Source organism: Artemia sp. Qi Xiang Cuo, chromosome 20 (genome assembly GCF_049724085.1).
Source record: "Artemia sp. Qi Xiang Cuo chromosome 20, ASM4972408v1, whole genome shotgun sequence".
Classification (NCBI taxonomy): Eukaryota; Metazoa; Arthropoda; class Branchiopoda; order Anostraca; family Artemiidae; genus Artemia; species Artemia sp. Qi Xiang Cuo.
Window position 1 is genome coordinate 11804019 of NC_142813.1, and position 20060 is coordinate 11824078.

Sequence of the window (20060 nt, forward strand, 5' to 3'; positions counted from 1 at the left end):
TTTTTGTGTAAGCCCTCCTCCCCTCCCTGAAAAAAATCTTTGAGTAAAACCTCCTCCGACAAAAAGAAATCCTGGGTACGGCCTTGATTGTATGGAACATGATGCCTGAGGCCAGAATCTGCTTGGAGGTATAAATAGTTTGGCTTCTTTTAGTTTTGTCTAGTAGATATTCGAGTCTCTTTGTTCTCAACAAGTCATCTTAAAATCCTTTTTTTAGTCAGTTTTTAAATAGCACGTGTGTCCCCCTCCTTAACAGGCCATAGAGCCCTTGTGGGGATTAATACCATTTAGTAATTTTTCTGCTTGACCCTAATGAATATTCTTTTCTTTAGGGTTTTCGTCCGTTTATTATATTTAATAACTTTATAATGGTTTATAATGTATTTGTACGATGCTGTATTTACAATATCTCCAGACAATGTCAAACTTTATTTCTTTATTTATAGAATTATAAAATAACACTTTTTCCGGGATTTTTAAAAAGACTAATTCTCCGTCCAATGGAAACAAACTTTTTTTTTCTGCGTAATTTGACAATCCAAATTGGTAATCATTTCTTGTACAAAATAAAAAAAAAAACAAGTTTTTTAAACTGAAAGTAAGGAGCGACATTAAAACTTAAAACGAACAGAAATTATTCCGCATATGAAAGGGGCTGTCCCCTTCTCAAGGCCTCGCTCTTTACGCTAAAGTTTGACTTTCTCACAACTCTAATTTTGTTAAACAATAAATAACCAATACAATATGTAAGCAATGGGCAAAGTTCATAACTTGCAGCCCTTCCCCTGGGAACTGTGGGGGATTAAGTCATCCTAAAAGACATATTTATTAGATTTTCGACTATGCTGAACAAAATGACTATCTCAAAATTTTAATTGGGTGACTTTGGGAAAAAAATGAGCGTGGGAGGGGGCCTAGTTGCCCTCCATTTTTTTCGGTCCCTTAAAAAGGGCACTAGAACTTTTAATTTCCGTTCCAATGAGCCCTCCTACGATATTCTAGGACCACCGGGTCAATACGATTACCCCTGGGGAAAAGAAAAAACAAACAAACAAATAAACACGCATCCGTGATCTTTCTTCTGGCAAAAAATTCAAAATTCCACATTTTTGTAAATAGGAGCTTAAAACTTCAACAGTAGAATTCTCTGATACGCTGAATATGATGGTGTGATTTTCAATAATGTTCTATGACTTTTAAAGGGTCTTTTCCCCTTTTTTCTAAAATAAGCCAAATTTTCTAAGGCGCGTAACTTTTGATGGGTAAGATTAAACTTCATAAAACTTATATATTTGAAATCAGAATTAAAATCTGATTCTTTTGATTTATCTATTGGTATCAAAATTCCGTTTTTTAGACTTTCGGTTACCATTGAGCCGGGTCACTCCTTACTTACAGTTCGTTAAAACGAACTGTTTGATACAGTTGATTCGAGAATCTAAATAGTAATCCGGTTATGAGATTGTCAACGAAAATCAATATTTACAGTCGGATTATCAACTAAAACCGAAATTACTCAATTGAATTGCCAATTTTATACTAGGGAAGACAAAAAAAATACAAACAACATTAGTATGTTTACTATTACGCAATGTTGCCTTTATCACAACTGCGCATATTACTTAACGTAGCTTTAAATAACTGTATTAACCAATAAATGTCAATAATTAAACAGAATTGCACAACTTAACAGTCAGGTGAGGGAGATTTTAAACCCTTTATCTTGAGATCAGTGTTATTGACGTGTCTTTAAAAAACCCAGTTGAATTTCATTTTATGCTCGAGCTAAGTTATAGTCACACTCGTAGATAAAACATATTTTCAACTAATTCCACCGTCAAACTCGTACTGCAGAAGAGGACAATCGACCTGACAAAAAAATGTTTTGAAAAACATATAACAGTATTGATTTATTTTCTTTTATTACAACCCAAAAAAGTAGGATTGAACTAAATTTTTCTCACAGCGTTACGGAATCTATAACTCCATTATACGGCCGTATAATACGTACAGCTCATTATTATGGCTTATCGATTTGTTAACGGACGAATGCACCGCCACGTACCAATATAAACAGTACAAGTAAGACGCTATTAAAGTAGATGTCAATAGTATCAGGCTGATAACTATCCCAAAAATCTTATTCACTGGTATTTTAGATCTATGCCAACAAGTTTTAAAATTGATGTCAATAGGACAAAATGGCAACTTTTGACCCTCCACTGGAGTTTCATCTCATACCACTTAAAAGGGGGCACTAGAACTTTGAATTTCTACCGGAATTAATACGCTAATCTTGATAATCCGCGAACCCCGGTTTATTGTGACACCACGTTACAAAAAAGAAGAAAAAAAGTAGTAAAATCGCATCTATGCATCTTTCTCCAGAAAATAGAGATACAGCCGTATACTCCGTAAATCTACATACGGCCAGTGTTAAGTTTTTACGAGTCAGGCAAAATCTTTTTTATGGGAGGGCTCATTGGCAAAATTCATGTTTAGGACAACTGCTGTTCAAAGCTTAAATAACTTTAAAAAAAACCTTCATTCTAATCGGTGAATCATAACGTTTATGCTGGAAAGTTGGACATTGTTAAATCACCAAACTTAGCAAAGCTCTATTTGTATTTTGTATTTTTCTTGTATTATTTTTCTTTATTTCTATATTTGTATTTTTCTTTATTTTCAATGACTGTTGATTTTAATCGTTTGTTTGGTTGTCCTGCGTTATTCTCTTATTTTCATGCCTAAAACAAATTTAGTCCTTAAAAAGATTAATCCTTAAAAAGTCCTTAAAACGCCATACTTAAAACAAACACAAATAACCCATAACCCTGTTGGTTTTAAGTTTCCAAATCACTCTTTACTTCCAGGTTTCAATTTTTTTAATTTAAAGTTTTCAGTTATTCACTGATTTAGAGCCTTTTCAAGATAGTCAGGTTAATCGTACCTGAGCAAAACATATCCAACATATCCAGAGCAAAAGCGAAGTTATAACTTTAAATGAGAAGAAACTATTCAATGAAATGCAGGAAATTCTAGCATTGTATTCCCATTTTGAGGTTATTACGTGTTATAGCGACCACACCAAAGAAGTGAAGTTAGGTTAATCCTAATGAAATATACCAAAATATGACGAAAATATAATACTTTAGTGACAAAATTATGGAAAATACAACAGAGAATTATAGAAAGCAGGCAGCTCAAAACGCACTGTATCAAATACCTAACCTAACCAACTCTATATATTAAATATTTAGTTAAAATATACCTGGATACTTACCGTTTATCTTGCTGAGGCTAAGCTGATTATCTTCGAGTGGACACAGAAAACCGGTTTCATTACAGATCAAGAACAAAGTGTGGTCGCTATAAATAGGAAGTACCCATTTTTGTAAATACCTCGTTGGTATAAAAACCGTAAGATTGATTATTCGGATGTTTACCGCAACTGATATATTGACCTAGCATAATAAGTTGAATGATTCCAAGTTAAATGAAGAGGTCTGCAGTTAGGTCCTTTTCGTCCGCTTATACGACTGTTTTGATTTGCATCAGCTGTTTTTTTTTTTATTTATTTAATATTGTTATACGACTGTTTTTGTGGTTGTTTGTTATTCTTTTTTTTGTGGGTGTGTTTATACATTCCTGTATGCAGATATATGTGCGTGCATGTGTTAATTTATATGAATATATATGTATGTTTTTTTCCTTTTTTGTGTGTGTTACTCCACTATTTATACATATTGTGCAGCGGGTTACAAATAAATCATTATTCTCTATATGAGAGCTACCAAACAAATAATGACTTGGAAAAACTTTTTTTCAATTTAAAATGTCAGAAAAAAAAAATCATGAATTGGGTTAATTCACCAGATGCGAAAGAATATGAATATTTTCGATATGCCTTGTTGCTTAGCCCTTTCTAAAGTGACTCAAGTTCAGTGAAATTAATCTTCAAAAATCGATCAATTCAGGTTAGGTTATATACTTCCAAAAAGTGGTATATTACTCTTGCTCTCTATCGTTTTCAAAGATATCGTAGCCTTTTTTCCGAGTTTTTCTTTTTCCGGAGTTAAAAGAAATTTTAGGAGAATAAGCAAATACCTCTATGAACTAAGATGTATGCATGCACTTATTTATATGCATGCATTTTTTCATCTTTTTTTGTATTACTCCACTATCTGTAAATATTGTCCAGTGGGTTACAAATAAATTATCATTCTATATATGAAGGCCAGTGTCGTTACTAGCCAAAATATTTGGAGGGGGGGGAGAGATTTTACCGACTGTTTTTTTGTCAATAATTAGCTTAATGTCCGTTTCAAATACAATACGTAAAACCACTGCACGAGTCGGTAAAACCGCTGCATTTACCAACCAAGATTTAAATTTCGGTACATATCATGTCATTATTCTAATGCTGTTTATTTAAAAAAAATGGAAAGTTGTGGCATCATCTATAAAATCACGGCAGGAGTCGGTAGAACTACCGCGTTTACCGACAAAGTTCAAAATTTCTGTAGATGACATGGTCAGTGTTTTCGTGGTCGTCTTTATTGAACCAAACAAAGAATTTTAGACACGATTTTACCGAATTATTTTTTTTTTACCGAGTGAACAAAAACATTGGGGGGGGGCCTTCCCCCTCTTTCCCATACGTGAAGACACCTGATAAGGACTGCCAAATTAAAGAATGACTTGGCAAACACTGACATCCCCCCCCCCCCCCCAATGTGAAGACACCTGATAAGGACTGCCAAATTAAAGAATGACTTGGCAAAAACTGACACCAATTCTAAATATTGGAAAAAATAACAAATTACGTTAATTCATCACATGGCTAACAAAATATGTACATTTTCGCTAAGCCTTTCTAAAGTGACTCAAATTCTGTGAAATTAATGTACAAAATTTTATCAATTTAGGCTAGGCTAGACCAGTATTTATCTTGAGCCATGCCCTACCAGGTATATCTAGAATCCTGATGCCCCCCTCATGATATTTAAATTTTGTTTTTCAAAGTTTCACATTTATTCACCTGAAGGAACCTTAAAAGGCCCATTTATTTGGGTATTTTTCAGGTCGTTCTTTATGTATATCTTATGCTAATGAAAAATACATTTGAATATGACGTCATTCACATGAAATTTTTCTTTTTTCAAAATTAGGCTATAAAGTATAGTCAGTCGAAGGGTAAACGTCCTGCCCATGACCCACCAAAATATTACCATGTCCCACCAGTGGGACATGCCAATACCCATTGGTGGGGCCTACGCCCCACGTTGGGAATCACGGGGCTAAACTATATAACTTCAAAAAGTGTGCATTACTGTAGCTCACTGTCGTTTTCCAAAAGTTGTTCTTGCCTTTTTTCTGCAGTTAAAAGAAATTTTGGGAGAATAAGAAAATAACTCTCTGAACTAAGAGAAAAATTTTCTTAACCCCCCCCCCCCCCCAAAAAAAAAGAAAATATATATACAGCCACAAAAAAATCAGAAAAAACTAACGCGCTGGGGTGACTACCCCGATAAGAGGGCGATTAACACCCAGAGGAGTAGAAGTATTTTTCTTTAAGGTTAAGACTTTGCCAGCCCAAACAATTTATATCAGGAGCACCAAACACTCCATAATTTCATACCTCTAATGAAAAATGCTTTCCTAGAAATACTATAGGTATTTTTACAATTTTCCCACTAGCCTTTTATTTTTGATTTAATTTACATATCTAAAATTCATTTAATTAAATATTTAATTTATATATCATTTAATTTTCATATTTAATTTTTCATATCTGAAAAGTGCTTCCCTCTTCTTTCCCCTGTGAACTGAATTCGAACATAGGGCATATTCTCGATATTTTAGATATCGAAAATAATCCTAACAATAATTTATTTGTATACCCACTATACAAGTTAAGTAGTAGAGTAAAGAAAAGAAAAAAATATAAATGCAGCAAAACAAATTAGAAAACTTAATTCTAAATATAAATACTGTAATGCCTAAAACAAGGCCTCTAAGTCCATGATAATGCCCATTTGTTTCCTCAAATCCTCGCCTTATTTTCTTAATCCTATCCCTCCTGAAATTTTTATGTCCTCATTTAAAATACTTGGCGTCACAATTTTTTCAAATTTAAAGTGGGATATCCACGTTAAAGACATCATCTATAGAGCTTATGTCTATCACCCTCCTTAAGCTCCTAAATAAATTTAGCGTCCCCCCGTCCCACTCCTTACGAATTTACACGTCTTTTGACTGCCTACATCTCGAATACGCTTGTTCAGTTTGCCAGCCTGATATATCTCGTGATTAATCGGAAAAAATCGAATCAATCCAAAAGAGAGTTTTGCAAATAATTTTCAAAGAAGGCAAGGTACCATACTCGCTGATCCTAAAAAAGATAGTCTGGAAACCCTTGAGCAAAGGAGGATTTCTTTGTGCCTCCTTTATGCAAAAAATACCATAGCAAAAATTTGGACGGCAAGTATTTTCCCCAAACGTGATTCCCCGTCAAGATTACGGCCGCCTCGAGCTGTTTCTGAGCCCATCCCTGCTTTTCCCCCATTCGCTGCGTTACTTCGAGATACGAAAGAACTTTTGTCCCCTTTATTACAGAAAAAATTAATAAAATGTCTCAATAGTTTCTTCCCCCCCCCTCTTTTTGTTTATTAGCTGATGGTACTGCCCAGGTTCTTGCACTCATTTGCTTGCCCCCCCTTTTTTTTGACCAGTTTTATTGTTTTTTAACTCTTTTATTGATTTACTGTAGTTGAATTATTGACATTTTCTTAGCATCATTTTTAATTTAAAGGCATTTATTTCTTGCTCTAAGTTTAGTTTTACTAGTTTCTAATGCATTTCTATTTCACTCTAAGTTTAGTTCGACCAGTTTTTTATCTTTTTATTTTTTTAACTTACTTTTTGCATTTTTAATTATTGACTTTTAAATGATTGTTCATTATGGTTTTCATTTATTTTGTTGTTGTTCTTTGCATATTTAGTGTATCCATTTATATTGTCGACTCCAAAGTCCGAATTCGCCCCTTTGTGGGCTTGTGATAGCGATTTTTTTTAAATAGATATCATATCTCATATAGCTCTGATCCTCATAATATTACAGGAGAGTAAGACTTCCAAGGTAATAGTTTTTAAGGATTCAAAATAAAATTCTGCAGCTTTATTTTGGAATATTCCCGGTTGAAGAAAAGAAAATTATTCTATAAAAAAAAAAAAAATTGTTAGATAACGTTTGTACTCTTATTCGCAACTCGTAACAAAATGCAAAAGCATAAATAATCAAATTAGTCAGAAAAATTAAAACTAACACATAGCAAGATTTCAAAAATTCAAAATATTCCTAAGTTTCTGGATAGTCACAAGGTCTAGTTTACAAGCATCGAAATCAAAAGTATTCGCACTAATTTCAAAACATCCAGTTTCCTCTATAGCATCCACGATTCTCTGGGCAATGTCAGGGTCAGATACTGAGCAAACACGATTTTGTAGTTCCATTAGGTCTTCCAAATAATCTTTCGTGAACCTAGATATGTCAGAAAACCCGTTCTTTGGGTCTGTCCACTGAACCCCCGCAGGTTTGATCTCTAAGTAGTCTTCATGAACAGGATTAGCGGATTTCTGTCTACTAATCGACTCATGAGGTAGTCTTGGGGATGGGACTTTTTTACTGCCAGGATGAGGCAGATGACCTCTCTCTGACGAGGTATCTCGAGCTCGTTTCTGTGGTCGACTCTTCTTAAATAAAGTAGAAGGTGGTTCATCACTTTCAGAATCTGAGGTATCGCTACTACTAGAAGGCATTCTAGGTTTACTCAACAAGCTGGTTTTTCTAACACGCAGAGGAAATTTTGGTGTTTTTTTTACCACTTCATCTGATGAGTCTTCCGATAACAGTGGTAGAGGTGGTGGAGAACTGTTCGGTGGTGGTCGAAAGTTGGCTTTTTCATCGTCTGACAATCTTGCAAGTGGAAGCTTATTAATCTCTGAAGTTCGTCCTAGTTGAAATTTGTCTTCAGAAACCTTTTTCATATCTGAGTGAAGAGCTATTCCATTCTGTTTAACGCCTTCCTCAGTTGAAGATACCTTATCTTCTCTTTTCTCCACTTTAACATCCAAGATCTTATTTGGTGTTAACTTTGATCTCCTATTAATATCTGTTTCAGTATCAGAAGAGGAATCAGAGAATGAGTCAGATCTGTTTGAGTTCTGACCAGAATTCTTTGTTTCTAACATAGCCACATTTCTTCCGTTTTGCTTGGTAAATAGAGATTTCTTTGCAGTCAGTTTGTTACCAACAATTCCGCTTTCTTTAGACGAAGTTGAAGATTCTGAAAGAGATGAGTGTTTCTTCAATTTAGCTGCTAGAATCTCTCGCTTCTTCTTATTCATCATTTTTTTTCCTTGCTCAATACCATCTGTTTTGATCGTCCTTTTAGCTTTCATTGCATGTTGAAATGCTGGAGGCGAGTCTCTTCCCTTTGTCTTAGCATCATTTTCGTTTTCGGAGGCGGAAGAGGATTCATCACTAGTTACCTCTTGGCTGTTCTCTTCAGTCATTTGCCTTTTTGCTTCAGTGTCAAATGTTTTAATAATCTGGTTAGTTTTCGTTGCATGATGAGCAGTTACAGGTGAGTTGGTACGTTTTGTCTTATAATCTCTCTCGTCTTCGGAGGAAGATAAGGATTCCCTTGAGTCTTTCTTCTTAGAAATATCTCTAGAGCTAGGTCTACGAGGAGACAAAACTTTAATTGGCTCCCTGTTATCCAGAGTTTTATTAATTTTGTTGGTCTTTGTTGGGGGCGTCACTGTTACAAGTGAATTGACATGGCTTGCTTTTACCTCTTTTTCATCTTCAGAAGAGGAAAAAGGCTCACTGCAATGTTCTATCTTTTTATAAATACCTCTAGAGGTCGGTCTTTGAGGGGACACTTTGCTTGGTTCGTTATCGTCATCACTAGCGGTTTTCAACTTTTTAGACGCTTCTCTAGAACCTGGCCCGAGAGGAGGTAATCTTTTGGCTGACTCATTTTCATTCTCACTAGGACTTTTAGGCTTTTGGGATATTCCTCTAGAGCTTGGCCTTGGAGGAGGTAACCTCTTACTTGACTCATCCTCATCGTCACTTGACGATTTTTCTGCTTTGACTGTGACTGCTTTTAGCGGCCTTTTTGACAGGTGATGCCCATCAGCAGATGATTTTTTTATGGACGTTTGACTTGGCTTTGGACGGGGTTCAGGTACAGTTATTGGTTTCTTGGTGTCATTCTCTTCAGATTCACTGGAGGAGCTTGATGTCGTCGGACTTTGGATTTCTACTTTGACTTTGGATCGATCAGCTGCTGCAGGTCGATCAGTTAGCCCAGGCCGAGCACTTGTTGCAGGTCGAACCACTGCAGGTCCAATGGTTTTTGCAACCCTTTTAGAACTTTCTTCAAGCTTTTTAGCTTCCTTTGCTTTTAATTCGGCATTTTCTTTCTCTTTTTGAAGAAGTTCGTTCTCACGCTCTTTATTTTGGACAGCTAATCGATATAACGTAGACGGATATTTATTCTTATTAGTCTGCTTTTTCAAATTATCTGCAACTACTGATGAAGTTACCTGCTTCACAGCGAGATCTGCACTGGGGCTACGAGAGCGATTGACTGTATCTGACATGACTAGTTTCGGTGGCACTTTCCCCCTGTACGCCTCTTCCTCATTATGAGACAATGGCCTCTCCTCCTTTTTAACCTTTACTTCTTTCTCCAAATTTTTTCGAATAACACCAGGCGACCCAAAATCAGACTCGCAACTTGACGAGTCCGTTGATATATTGTTAATAAGTTTTTCAAGTGGCATTGATGGTTTTGAACGTTCTGGTGACAGTGGATGACAGCTATCGCTACTAAAAACCTGAGACGGCGAGCTCAGAGAAACTGACGATACAGATGAACTTGAGTCTTTTCTCACTTTCACTTTCTTCTCTAAAATGTCTTCACTTGCTTTAACTTTACCTGTTTCAATATGTTTTTCACTTTTTTCAACTTTCTTCTCTGGTTTAATTGTACCCTTAGACACTGGCATTGTTTTACTGGCTATTTTGTCTTTTCTTGACGTTTTCTTCGCATCATGTTTTGTTTTTGTACTTTCTTGAACTTTGTCGTGAGTTTTATCTCTAAATTCTGTATTCACTTTAGGCACAATATCCGGCTGTTGCTCAACTGTAAGCTCGTCTTTTATCTCTTTTTTGTCTGTTGAATGCTTTTTGCTTATTAATTTTTCTGAACTTTTGGTTTCACTTTCTTTTTTCCTTTTTTCTTTATGTTCACTACCCTTTTTTTCATCACTTTTAGATCTTCTATCATCTTTCTTTTGCTCATTCTTCACCTCTTTTACTTTTTCTTCACTCCGTTTTTCCTTCTCTACTTTATGTGACTTAACCTCGGCTTTATCTTTAGTAGATTTTTCACTTTTTTCCTTCTTCTCTTTACTTTTTCTGTCACTTTTATCATGACTTTTATCTAGCTCTTTAGCTTTAGCTTTGTCTTTGTCCCTTTTACTCACTTCTTTTACTTTGTCGGTAACAATACGAACGTCCTCCTTTTTAGGTTCAACAGCCTCGATTTTAACATCTTTTTTGTGTTTGCTGCTTTCTTTTTTGTTCTCTTCATCTTTTGATTTATCAAAGCTTCGCTCCTTCTCTTTGCTCTTTTCTTTGCTGGATTTGTCTTTATCAGATTTTTTTTCTTCTTTTATTCCACTTTTTTCTTTTTTTACTTCTTGTTTGTCTTTCTTTTTCTTTTCAACTGGAATTGCTGGCTCACCAAAAATATCAAGGAAAGAGTTGCTTATTTTGGGTTTTGACTCTTTTGACTCCTAAAAGAAAAGAATAAGGAATAAATAGATGAATAAAATCAAACAAAATAAAACAATTTAATTTTAAGTTATAATCACTTAGGGGAGGGAGACTGAAATATAGCAAGGGGAGGGTGGCAAATATGCCCTCTCCCCTTATATAGCAAATATAGAAACATATAATTAAGTTCATATTCTATTTTTAGCTCGTTGTAACTTGTTTTTGGAAGTTAGGGGATTGGAGGGTCTTTCAGAGCAACCTTGAGAGGAAGCAAATTCCTTATTCCAGATTATAGGTATCAACATTTATGAAAATAAGTTGACAGACCCAAATGAATTTTTGAATTGATCAGGCTCTGCCTCAGCGATGACTTCTTCAATATTTTACTTACACAAACATTGTCAATAAAAAAAGAAGGGTAAAACTGTCAATAAAAAAAGAAGGGTAAAAAAGGGTAAAGAAGGGTAAAAGAAGGGACTTGGGTAAAAATAACAATTTTACTTTGTTTCAGAAGTTGATCCAAGTAAAATGGGAATTCCAAATTTTGGCTCATCGACATTGTTTTTTTTTCTTCGAGTGTGCATTAATTGACATAATCTTAATTTAATTTTCTACCAAATTTTATTAAAGATACTGAACTTTTTAATTAAAAATATCTAAAGCAAAGAGGAAGCATTATCGTACTCCCAACCATAGAATTATACAATTAAAACTGACGATTGAAGAATGAGGACTAGTCCACAGGGTGATTATATAGAGGGTTTAGTGTTATAGTGGACCAAGTTTAGAAAAACTTAGAAATAAAGGCTTCCAAAATTAGATGAATAAAACCGAATCTAAAACTATTTTTTAAAACCAGTTAAACACTTACAAGTCCAACAACACAAGGGGTGTGATAAATTTCTTTTAAAAGCTGAGAAAAAAGAAGAAACTAATCCGACTAAGTTCACCATTGGTGGTATCCAAATGTCTTGAGTTCCTGAGAGTAAAAGTTCCTGAGAGTAGTAGGCACAGATAAGGACTTGCTGCTCGAAGTTTCATTCACCGTCCAGCCACTGGCCATCCTGTCCAGTGGCTGGCCATCAGAGGACGTTTTGTGAAATACGTTGCCAAGATTGGATGGATTGAAGCCAGCAATGGCTGCCAAATCATCAAATCATGCCAGGTTGTCAATAACCTTAAAATAGGAAGCGCCAGGGGGCCTGTATCCCCCTCCCCCGGAAAATTAGCCCCTTTAATATATATATATATATATATATATATATATATATATATATATATATATATATATATATATATATATATATATATATATATATATATATATATATATATATATATATCTTATTACCCCATCAAAAACAAAGGCAGATGGAGCAAAACAACAACAACAACAAAAAAAAAAAGAAGATAATACCAGTTCAAAATAGATAACACAAATATAAAAAGCCATACAAAGTAAACGAGAAAAAATTTGACAGTCCATTAGGATGGCCGCAAATACACAAATTAAAACGCCGGTTTTGCGGTCCTATAGCATCCTCTGGGTTAATTATATTAAACCTTTAAGACAAGTACCGATTGCTCGTCCACGGGGACACCAGCAGCAAAAACTTTGCAAACCTCTAATGTGTAGCTTGATGATTATGCCTATCACTCAGAGTAAAAATTCGTCAGCACGGGCCCAAGTACAGCAAATGAGGGAACACCATAGCGATATAAAGTTGTGATAGAATTTGGCGATCAAATTTCCGCTTATTTACAACAATACGATTGTAGGTGTACGACGTGCGTTTGTGGAAGTGAGCCATAAGAAGCCGACGGGTTTCAGTAACTGAACGCCCGAACGGGAGACCTAGATACACAATAGAATTAACTAGCTCAACTTCGGCATTACCTAAACGAACTGGCGCGCGCTCACTTTCTTTTGAATTAAACAACAACACAGTAGACTTTTCAGCGTTAAAGTGAAAGCCTATTTTATGATACGCGCACTGGAACTGAAGAATTTTCTTCCAGGCCACGCACAAAATATGGTTCAATATCTCTCTCTAGGGCTATAATGAAGGAAAGGTTGAGGTGGCCAGGGTACGTTGTGTGGATGAAGGATGACAGATTGCCGAAGATTGTTCTATTTCGGCCAACCGTCTAGGGCTAAAAGGAAAGCAGGTCGTCCTCGTCTGGGGTGGAGGACGTCATTTAAGGTAAATGGTAAGATTTAAGGTAAATGGGAACTTCGTGGGAGGGTGTAAAAAGGGAGGCTTTGAATAGATTGAAATGGAGGAGGAGCGTGCGTAGCTGTGTAGGCCTCAGGCGGCTTGGTGCTGCGGTGAGTTGTTAGTAGTAGTAGTAGTGTATATATATATAAATATATATATATATATATAGATAGTATATATATATATATATATATATATATATATATATATATATATATATATATATACATTTTAATTTTCCACCATCTTAATTACACGTTTTACTTGTTACTAGGCTTCATTTCGTTTTAATTAAAAGTCTTGAAATATATTGAGTTTGGTCAATCATTGTTTTGAAAATATCATAGGCAACGCAATCGCGCTGCCTAAGTAAAGAACGATGGCACAATGTTTTATTTTTTTTTTTCCATGCCAGGGCACTTCGTATCGAAGGAATTGTCGTAAAAATTTCGAAAAGGGCTAATTCGATTGTAAATTGGAGTGGCTAGTGCCCTTTTTAATAGTCGAAAAAGATTGGAGGGCAACTATCCCCCCAAGCCCATCATTCCCCCAAACACATCCAATCACAATTTTGAGATAGCCATTTTGTTCAGCGTAGTTGATTTCCAGATAGAAAATATGTTTTTGAGGAGGACACTCCCCCACAACCCTCGGGGCAAGGGTTTTAAGTTATGCCCTGGGGACATATAACAACGATGTTGGCACAATGTATTATCTATTTTTTCCCCCCTTTAGAGCAAGGCACTTCGTATCGACGAAGTTGTCGTAGAAACTTCGAAAAGGGTTAATTCAATTGGAAATCGGAGTGGCTTGTGCCCTTTTTAATAGTCGAAAGTGTTTGGAAGGCAACTAACACCCCTTCCACACCCACCATTTCCCGAAACACATCCAACAGGATGTTGGTACAATGTATTATTTTTTTCCTTTAGACCAGGGAACTTCGTATCGAAGACGTTGTCGTAGAAACTTTAAAAAGGACTCATTCAATTGGAAATTGGAGTGGTTTGTGCCCTTTTTAATAGTCAAAAGTGATTTGAAGGCAACAAACACCCCATACACGCCCACCATTTCCCGAAACACATCCAATCCAAATTTTGAGATAGCCATTTTGTTCAGCGTAGTTGATTTCCAGATAGAAATTATGTTTTTGAGGAGGACACTCCCCCAAAGCCCTCAGGCTAAGAGTTGTACGTTATGCCCTGGGGGCACATAAGGTTTTTTATAGAAAGCGTTGTCGTAGAAATTTCAAAAAAGGTTCATTCGATTGGAAATTCAAAGGGCTAGTGCCCTTTTTAATACTCGAAAGTGGTTGAAGGGAAACTATCCCCCCTCTCATGCCCAACTTTCCCCCAAATGTATCGAATCAAAATTTTAAGATAACCATTTTGTTTAATGTCTGCGAACGTTCTGGAAATTAGGTCGTTGAGGATGACAAACCCCCCCACAGCCCTCAGGGCAAGGGTTATAAGTTATGCCCTGGGGGCATATAAGATTTTTAGAACGCGTTGTCGTAGAAACTTCAAAAAGGGCTCATTCGATTGGAAACTGAAATGGCTAGTGCCCGTTTTAATAGCCGAAATCGACTGGAAGGCAACTAATTTTTGAGATAGCCATTTTGTTCCACGCAGTTTAAAGTTCAGGAAATTATACCTTTGAGCAGGACACTTCCCCCACAGTCTTTAGGGCAAGCGTTATAAATTATACCCGGAGGGCACGTAAGTTTTTACTGATATCTTTGCCGTAGAAACTGGAAAAATAGCTCACTTCATCAAATTTTCAAAGGGCTAATGGTTTTATTCATAATCGAGGCTGATAGGATGGCAACCAACCCCCCTCTCATGCCCACTCCTTTTCCAAACATATTCAATCAAAAATTTTAGTTAGCCGTTTTGTTCAGCGTAGTTGATTTCCAGATAAAAATATTGTTTTTGAGGAGGACACTCCCCCACAGCCCTCAGGGCAAGGGTTGTAAGTTTTACCCTGGGGTATATAAAGGTTTTATAGAAAGCATTGTCAAGGAAACTTCAAAAAGGCTCATTCGATTGGAAATTAAAAGGGCTAGTGCCCTTTTTAATAGTCGAAAGTGATTGGAAGGTATCAAAACTCCCTCTCATGCCCAACTGTTCCCCAAACACATACAATCAAAATTTTGAAATAGCCATTTTGTTCCACACAGTTTAAAGTTCAGGAAATTATACCTTTGAGCGGGACACCCCCCTCAGAGTCTTCAGGGCAAGCGTTATAAGTCATGCCCGGGGTACATTAAAGTTTTTATTGAAATCTTAGTCGTAGAAACTTCAAAAAGAGGTCATTTGAGCGGAATTTCAATTGGCTAGTACCCTTATCATCAGGCGAACGTGAATGAAGGGCAACTATCACACCCACCCTATTCCCGAACACATCCAATCAAAATTTTTAGATAGCCATTTTGTTCAGCAGAGTTGATTTCCAGATAAAAATATTGTTTTTGAGGAGGACACTCCCCCACAGCCCTCAGGGCAAGGGTTGTAAGTTATACCCTGGGGTATATAAAGGTTTTATAGAAAGCATTGTCAAGGAAACTTCAAAAAGGCTCATTCGATTGGAAATTCAAAGGGCTATTGCCCTTTTTAATAGTCGAAAGTGATTAGACTGCAACTAACCCCCCTCTCACGCCTACCTTTTCCCCAAACACATCCAATCAAAATTTTGAGACAGCCATTTTGTTCCACGCAGTTTAAAGTTCAGGAAATTATACCTTTGAGCAGGACACTCCCCCACAGTCTTCAGGGGAAGGGTTATAAGTTAGGCCCTGGGGGCATATAAGTTTTTTATTGAAATCTTTGTCGTAGAAACTTGAAAAAGGGCTCATTCAATTGGAAATTCAAAGGTATAGTGGCCTTTTTAATAGTCGAAAGTGATTTGAGGGCAACTAACTCCCCTCTCATGCCCACATTTTCCCCAAACACATCTAATCAAAATTTCTAGATACCCATTTTGTTCAGCGTCGTTGATTTCCATAGAGAAATTATGTTTTTGAGGAGGACACTCCCTCACAGCACTCAGGGCAAGGGTTGTAAGTTATGCCCTGGGGGCATATAAGGTTTTTTTTATAGAAAACTTTGTCATAAAAACTGCAAAAAAGGCTCATTCGAATGGAAATTCAAAGAGCTAGTGCCCTTTTTAATAGTCGAAAGTGATTGGAGGGCAACTAACCCCCCTCTCACGCCTACCTTTTCCCCAAACACATCCGATCAAAATTTCAAGATAGATATTTTGTTCAATGTAGTTGAAAGTTCTGGAAATTAGGTCTTTAAGGATGACCACTCCTCCACTCCCAGAGCCCTCAGGGCAAGGGTTGTAAGTTATGCCCTGGGGGCATATAATGTTTTTATAGAAAGCGATGTTGTAGAAACTTCAAAAAGGGCTCATTCAATTGGAAATTGAACGGGCTAGTGCCCTTTTAATAGTCGAAAGTGATTGAAGGACAACTAACCCCCCTCTCACGCCCACCATTTCCCCAAACACATCCAATCGAAATTTTGAGATATTCATTTTGTTCAACATAGTCGAAAGTTCTGGACATTAGGTCTTTGAGGATAATAAACCCATCAAATCCCTCAGTGCAAGGGTTGTAACTTATGCCCTGGGGGCATATAAGGTTTATATAGAAAGTTGTTGTAGAAATTTCAAAAAGGGCTCATTTGATTGGAAAGTGAAACTGCCCTTTTTAATAGTCAAAAGTGAGTGGAGAGTATTTAACCCCCTCTCACGCCCATGATGTCTCCAAATACATTTAGTCAAAGTTTAGAGATAGCCATTTTGTTCAATGTTGTTGAAAATTTTGGAAATTATGTATTTAAGGATGACAAACCCCCAGAGCCCCCATATAAGGTTTTCATAGATAGAAAATATAGATGTATATTTTCATACAAGGCATATAAGGTTTTTATACATAGAATTGTCGTAAAAACTTCAAAAGGGGCTCATTCAATTGGAAATTGAGAGGGCTAATGTCCTGTTTAATAGTTGAAAGTGATTGGAGGGTAACTAGCCCCCCTCTCACGCCCACCATTCCCCCAAGCACATCCAATCAAAATTTTCAGATAGACATTTTGTTCAACGTAGTAAAAAGTTCTTTAAATTAGGTCTTTGAGGATGACAACCCCGCCCCCCTAGCCCTCAGGGCAAGGGTTGTAAGTTATGCCCTGGGGGGCAAATAAGGTTTTTATTGAAAGCGTTGTCGTAGAAACTTCAAAGGGGCTCACTTGATTGGAAATTGAAAGGGCTAGTGCCATTTTTAATAGTTGAAAGTGATTGGAAAGCGACTAACGCTCCTCTCACGCCCAGCATTTCCCCAAACACATCCAATCGAATTTTGAGATAGACATTTTGTTTAACGTAGTTGAAGGTTCTGGAAATTAGGTCTTAGAGGATGACAACCACCCTCAAAGCCCTTAGGGTAAGGGTTGTAAGTTATGCCCTGGGGGCATATAAGGTGTTTATAGAAAGCGTTGTCGTAGAAACTCAAAAAGGGCTCATTCGATTGGAAATCAGAAGGCCTAGTGCCCTTTTTAATAGTCGAAAGTGATTGGAAGGCTTGAAATGTTTATAGTAAAGATCGATGTGGGTATAATGTATTATTTTTTTGTTGTTGTTGTTGTTTAGGCCAGGGCACTTCGTATCGAAGGAGTTGTCGTAGGAATTTCGAAAAGGGCTCATTCGATTGAAAATAGGAAGGGCTGATGCCCTTTTTAATAGTCGAAAGTGATTGGAGGAAAACTAATCCCCGTCCCACGCCCACATACCCATTTGCCCTTATGTTTAAAAACTAAATGTTGTCATAAGATTAAATCAAAATGCACTGTGTTAATGCTTATTCCAAATAAGGCATCTCAGCAGTATCCCAAGAACGACTGAGAGTATTATGTTCAAACTTTTGGGGCTACTTCTGCTTTTAATATTTAACCAAATCAAAATAGTGTAAGTGTATCCAAGCTATCAAAGTAAGTAAATAGATTTTTTTCTAAATAGTATCAAGTTTTCCATTTCAGGTCAACTAGAGGAGGTATGAAACTAAATTAAAAACTACTATTTGTGTCCAGATTTTTAAAAGGGTGTATGTTGTTAAAAATTGCTGAAAATTTCTTTCCAGCATACAAATAGCAGGCCAAATTATAAATTCTTAAAAAAACGAAAAGATTTAAAGTATTATTTTCATTTTCCCTGAAAAGACTATGTCAATATAAAACGAACAGAAATTAATTAAAAAACTTTTTCCAGAAAATAAGTTTTTCAAAGAAAAGTAAAGAACTTCATTAAACGAAAAAAGGGCAAAAATAAAATCAAATAATATACCAAACGTAACACTACCACAAATAAACATCAATAAATAAATGAAACCCAAAACGAACAGAAATTACAATAAATAACAGAGTGAAACTTAAAACAAGCCGAAATTAACATATGTTGGGCTCAAAACCCTTATGCCTTCCCAAGGCCAGAACATAATATGCACTTTACTGAAAAAAATACAAATGATTGTGCATTGTCAGTTTAATATACATATACTGATATTTAGTAATAAAAATGTTAATATTATTGATTTATTAAAGTTATAGAAGTTAAAACATTTATATTAAAAAAAAATATTTATATTTTATAGATAGCTGTTTTTAAAAGTAAAAACATTTATATTTTATAGATACTCCTCATGAAGGAGTCTAATCATAGTTCATTAGAACCTTCTAACTTTATAGAAATACTTCTATTAGTTGGTGAATGAAGAGGTGACCTCTCAGTTCATGCTTGGGATTACACGCATAAATCTGGCAATGATTATATTAGAATTTTTGAAGAAAATTTACATGGCTGCGTTATTAGGGACAATCTATTGGACGACTATGTCTGGAAATCATACTTTTTGCCAAACATTATTTAATAGTGAGAAAAAGCCACCAATTCATACCTTTGCAGGCTTTATTTTTCCTTTTGGACTAGTTGAGGAATTTGAACCTGATGATGATGGTGGTTTGGCTTCACCTGGCATTGTTCTCTCGATCTTCTTTTCTTCTTTGACTGTTTTAGGGCCGGATCCAGACAAAGATACCTACAATCAAAGAGGCAGGGTTATATACAGGGGCGAATCTCCAGCATTTTTATTGGGGGGAAGGGCAAGAGGGGTCCATATCTGGATAGTCAAAGGGCATGGGATGTATAATATTTTTTCCACAATATTGTGGGCAACTGCCCCCCCCTTGCCACTCCCAAACGACGCCCCTGGTTATATACAGGATTTTTTCTAGACAAGGGGGGTAAAAAAAAACTGTAAAAAAAGGCATCAAAACTTTTTTTTGTATTTTCATTACGTTTTTACAACCCGGACAAACATTTTTTTTTTTTGGGGGGGGGGGTCCTAACCGCTCCCTTGATTACGGCCTTGATTATAGTTTTTTTTATAAAGATACTTTTATGTTTGTTAGCAATTACGAAAATAAAGAATTGCTATGGGTAAGAGCCGAACCCACACTCTCCTCGGCTATGATAACCCAAACTTAGTCACTTAAACTTTTATGTATTTGTCTATTTATGTATTTGTTTACTAGGTAAACAAAGGATGTGTAGCGCCGGATCCCCGTGCATATTTCTATAGTTTTCCCATCAACAATTTCCTGAGCATGATATTTACTACCATTTATTATTAGAAATGAAAGTTATTAGAATTATGGAATTATATTAGAAGAAGGTCTTAAAATTATTAAAGTTATAGAATTTTAATGGAAGAAACAAGTAGCTTGTTCTGAAATGTTTGGATTACAGCAAATACACAAACAGATCTCACAAAAAAAAACCGCAAAGAAGGAATTTTGTTCCACACTTTTGAATTTTAGTTTTTGCTTTTTAACTTGGCTTAATTCACAAATCTAAATAAATTGTTTTTTTTAATTAGTTTCATTTCTAAATCAAACATAAATACAAATACACATAAATAGGACAAGACATAAGTC

General features: G+C 35.9%; 1 protein-coding gene across 1 annotated transcript in view; it reads right to left on the reverse strand.

Moving 5' to 3' along the window:
* Positions 1-7237: 7237 nt before the first annotated feature.
* The window catches only part of LOC148939871 (uncharacterized), a 43566-nt gene continuing 30743 nt past the window's right edge, over positions 7238-20060 (reverse strand). Inside the window, exons 4-5 of the mRNA XM_089105994.1 lie at positions 19022-19162; positions 7238-10875 (exon numbers count right to left, since the gene is read on the reverse strand). Of these exons, the coding sequence (XP_088962120.1) occupies positions 7342-10875; positions 19022-19162 (3675 nt within the window). The 3' untranslated portion in view covers positions 7238-7341. The remainder of the gene's footprint in view (positions 10876-19021; positions 19163-20060) is intronic.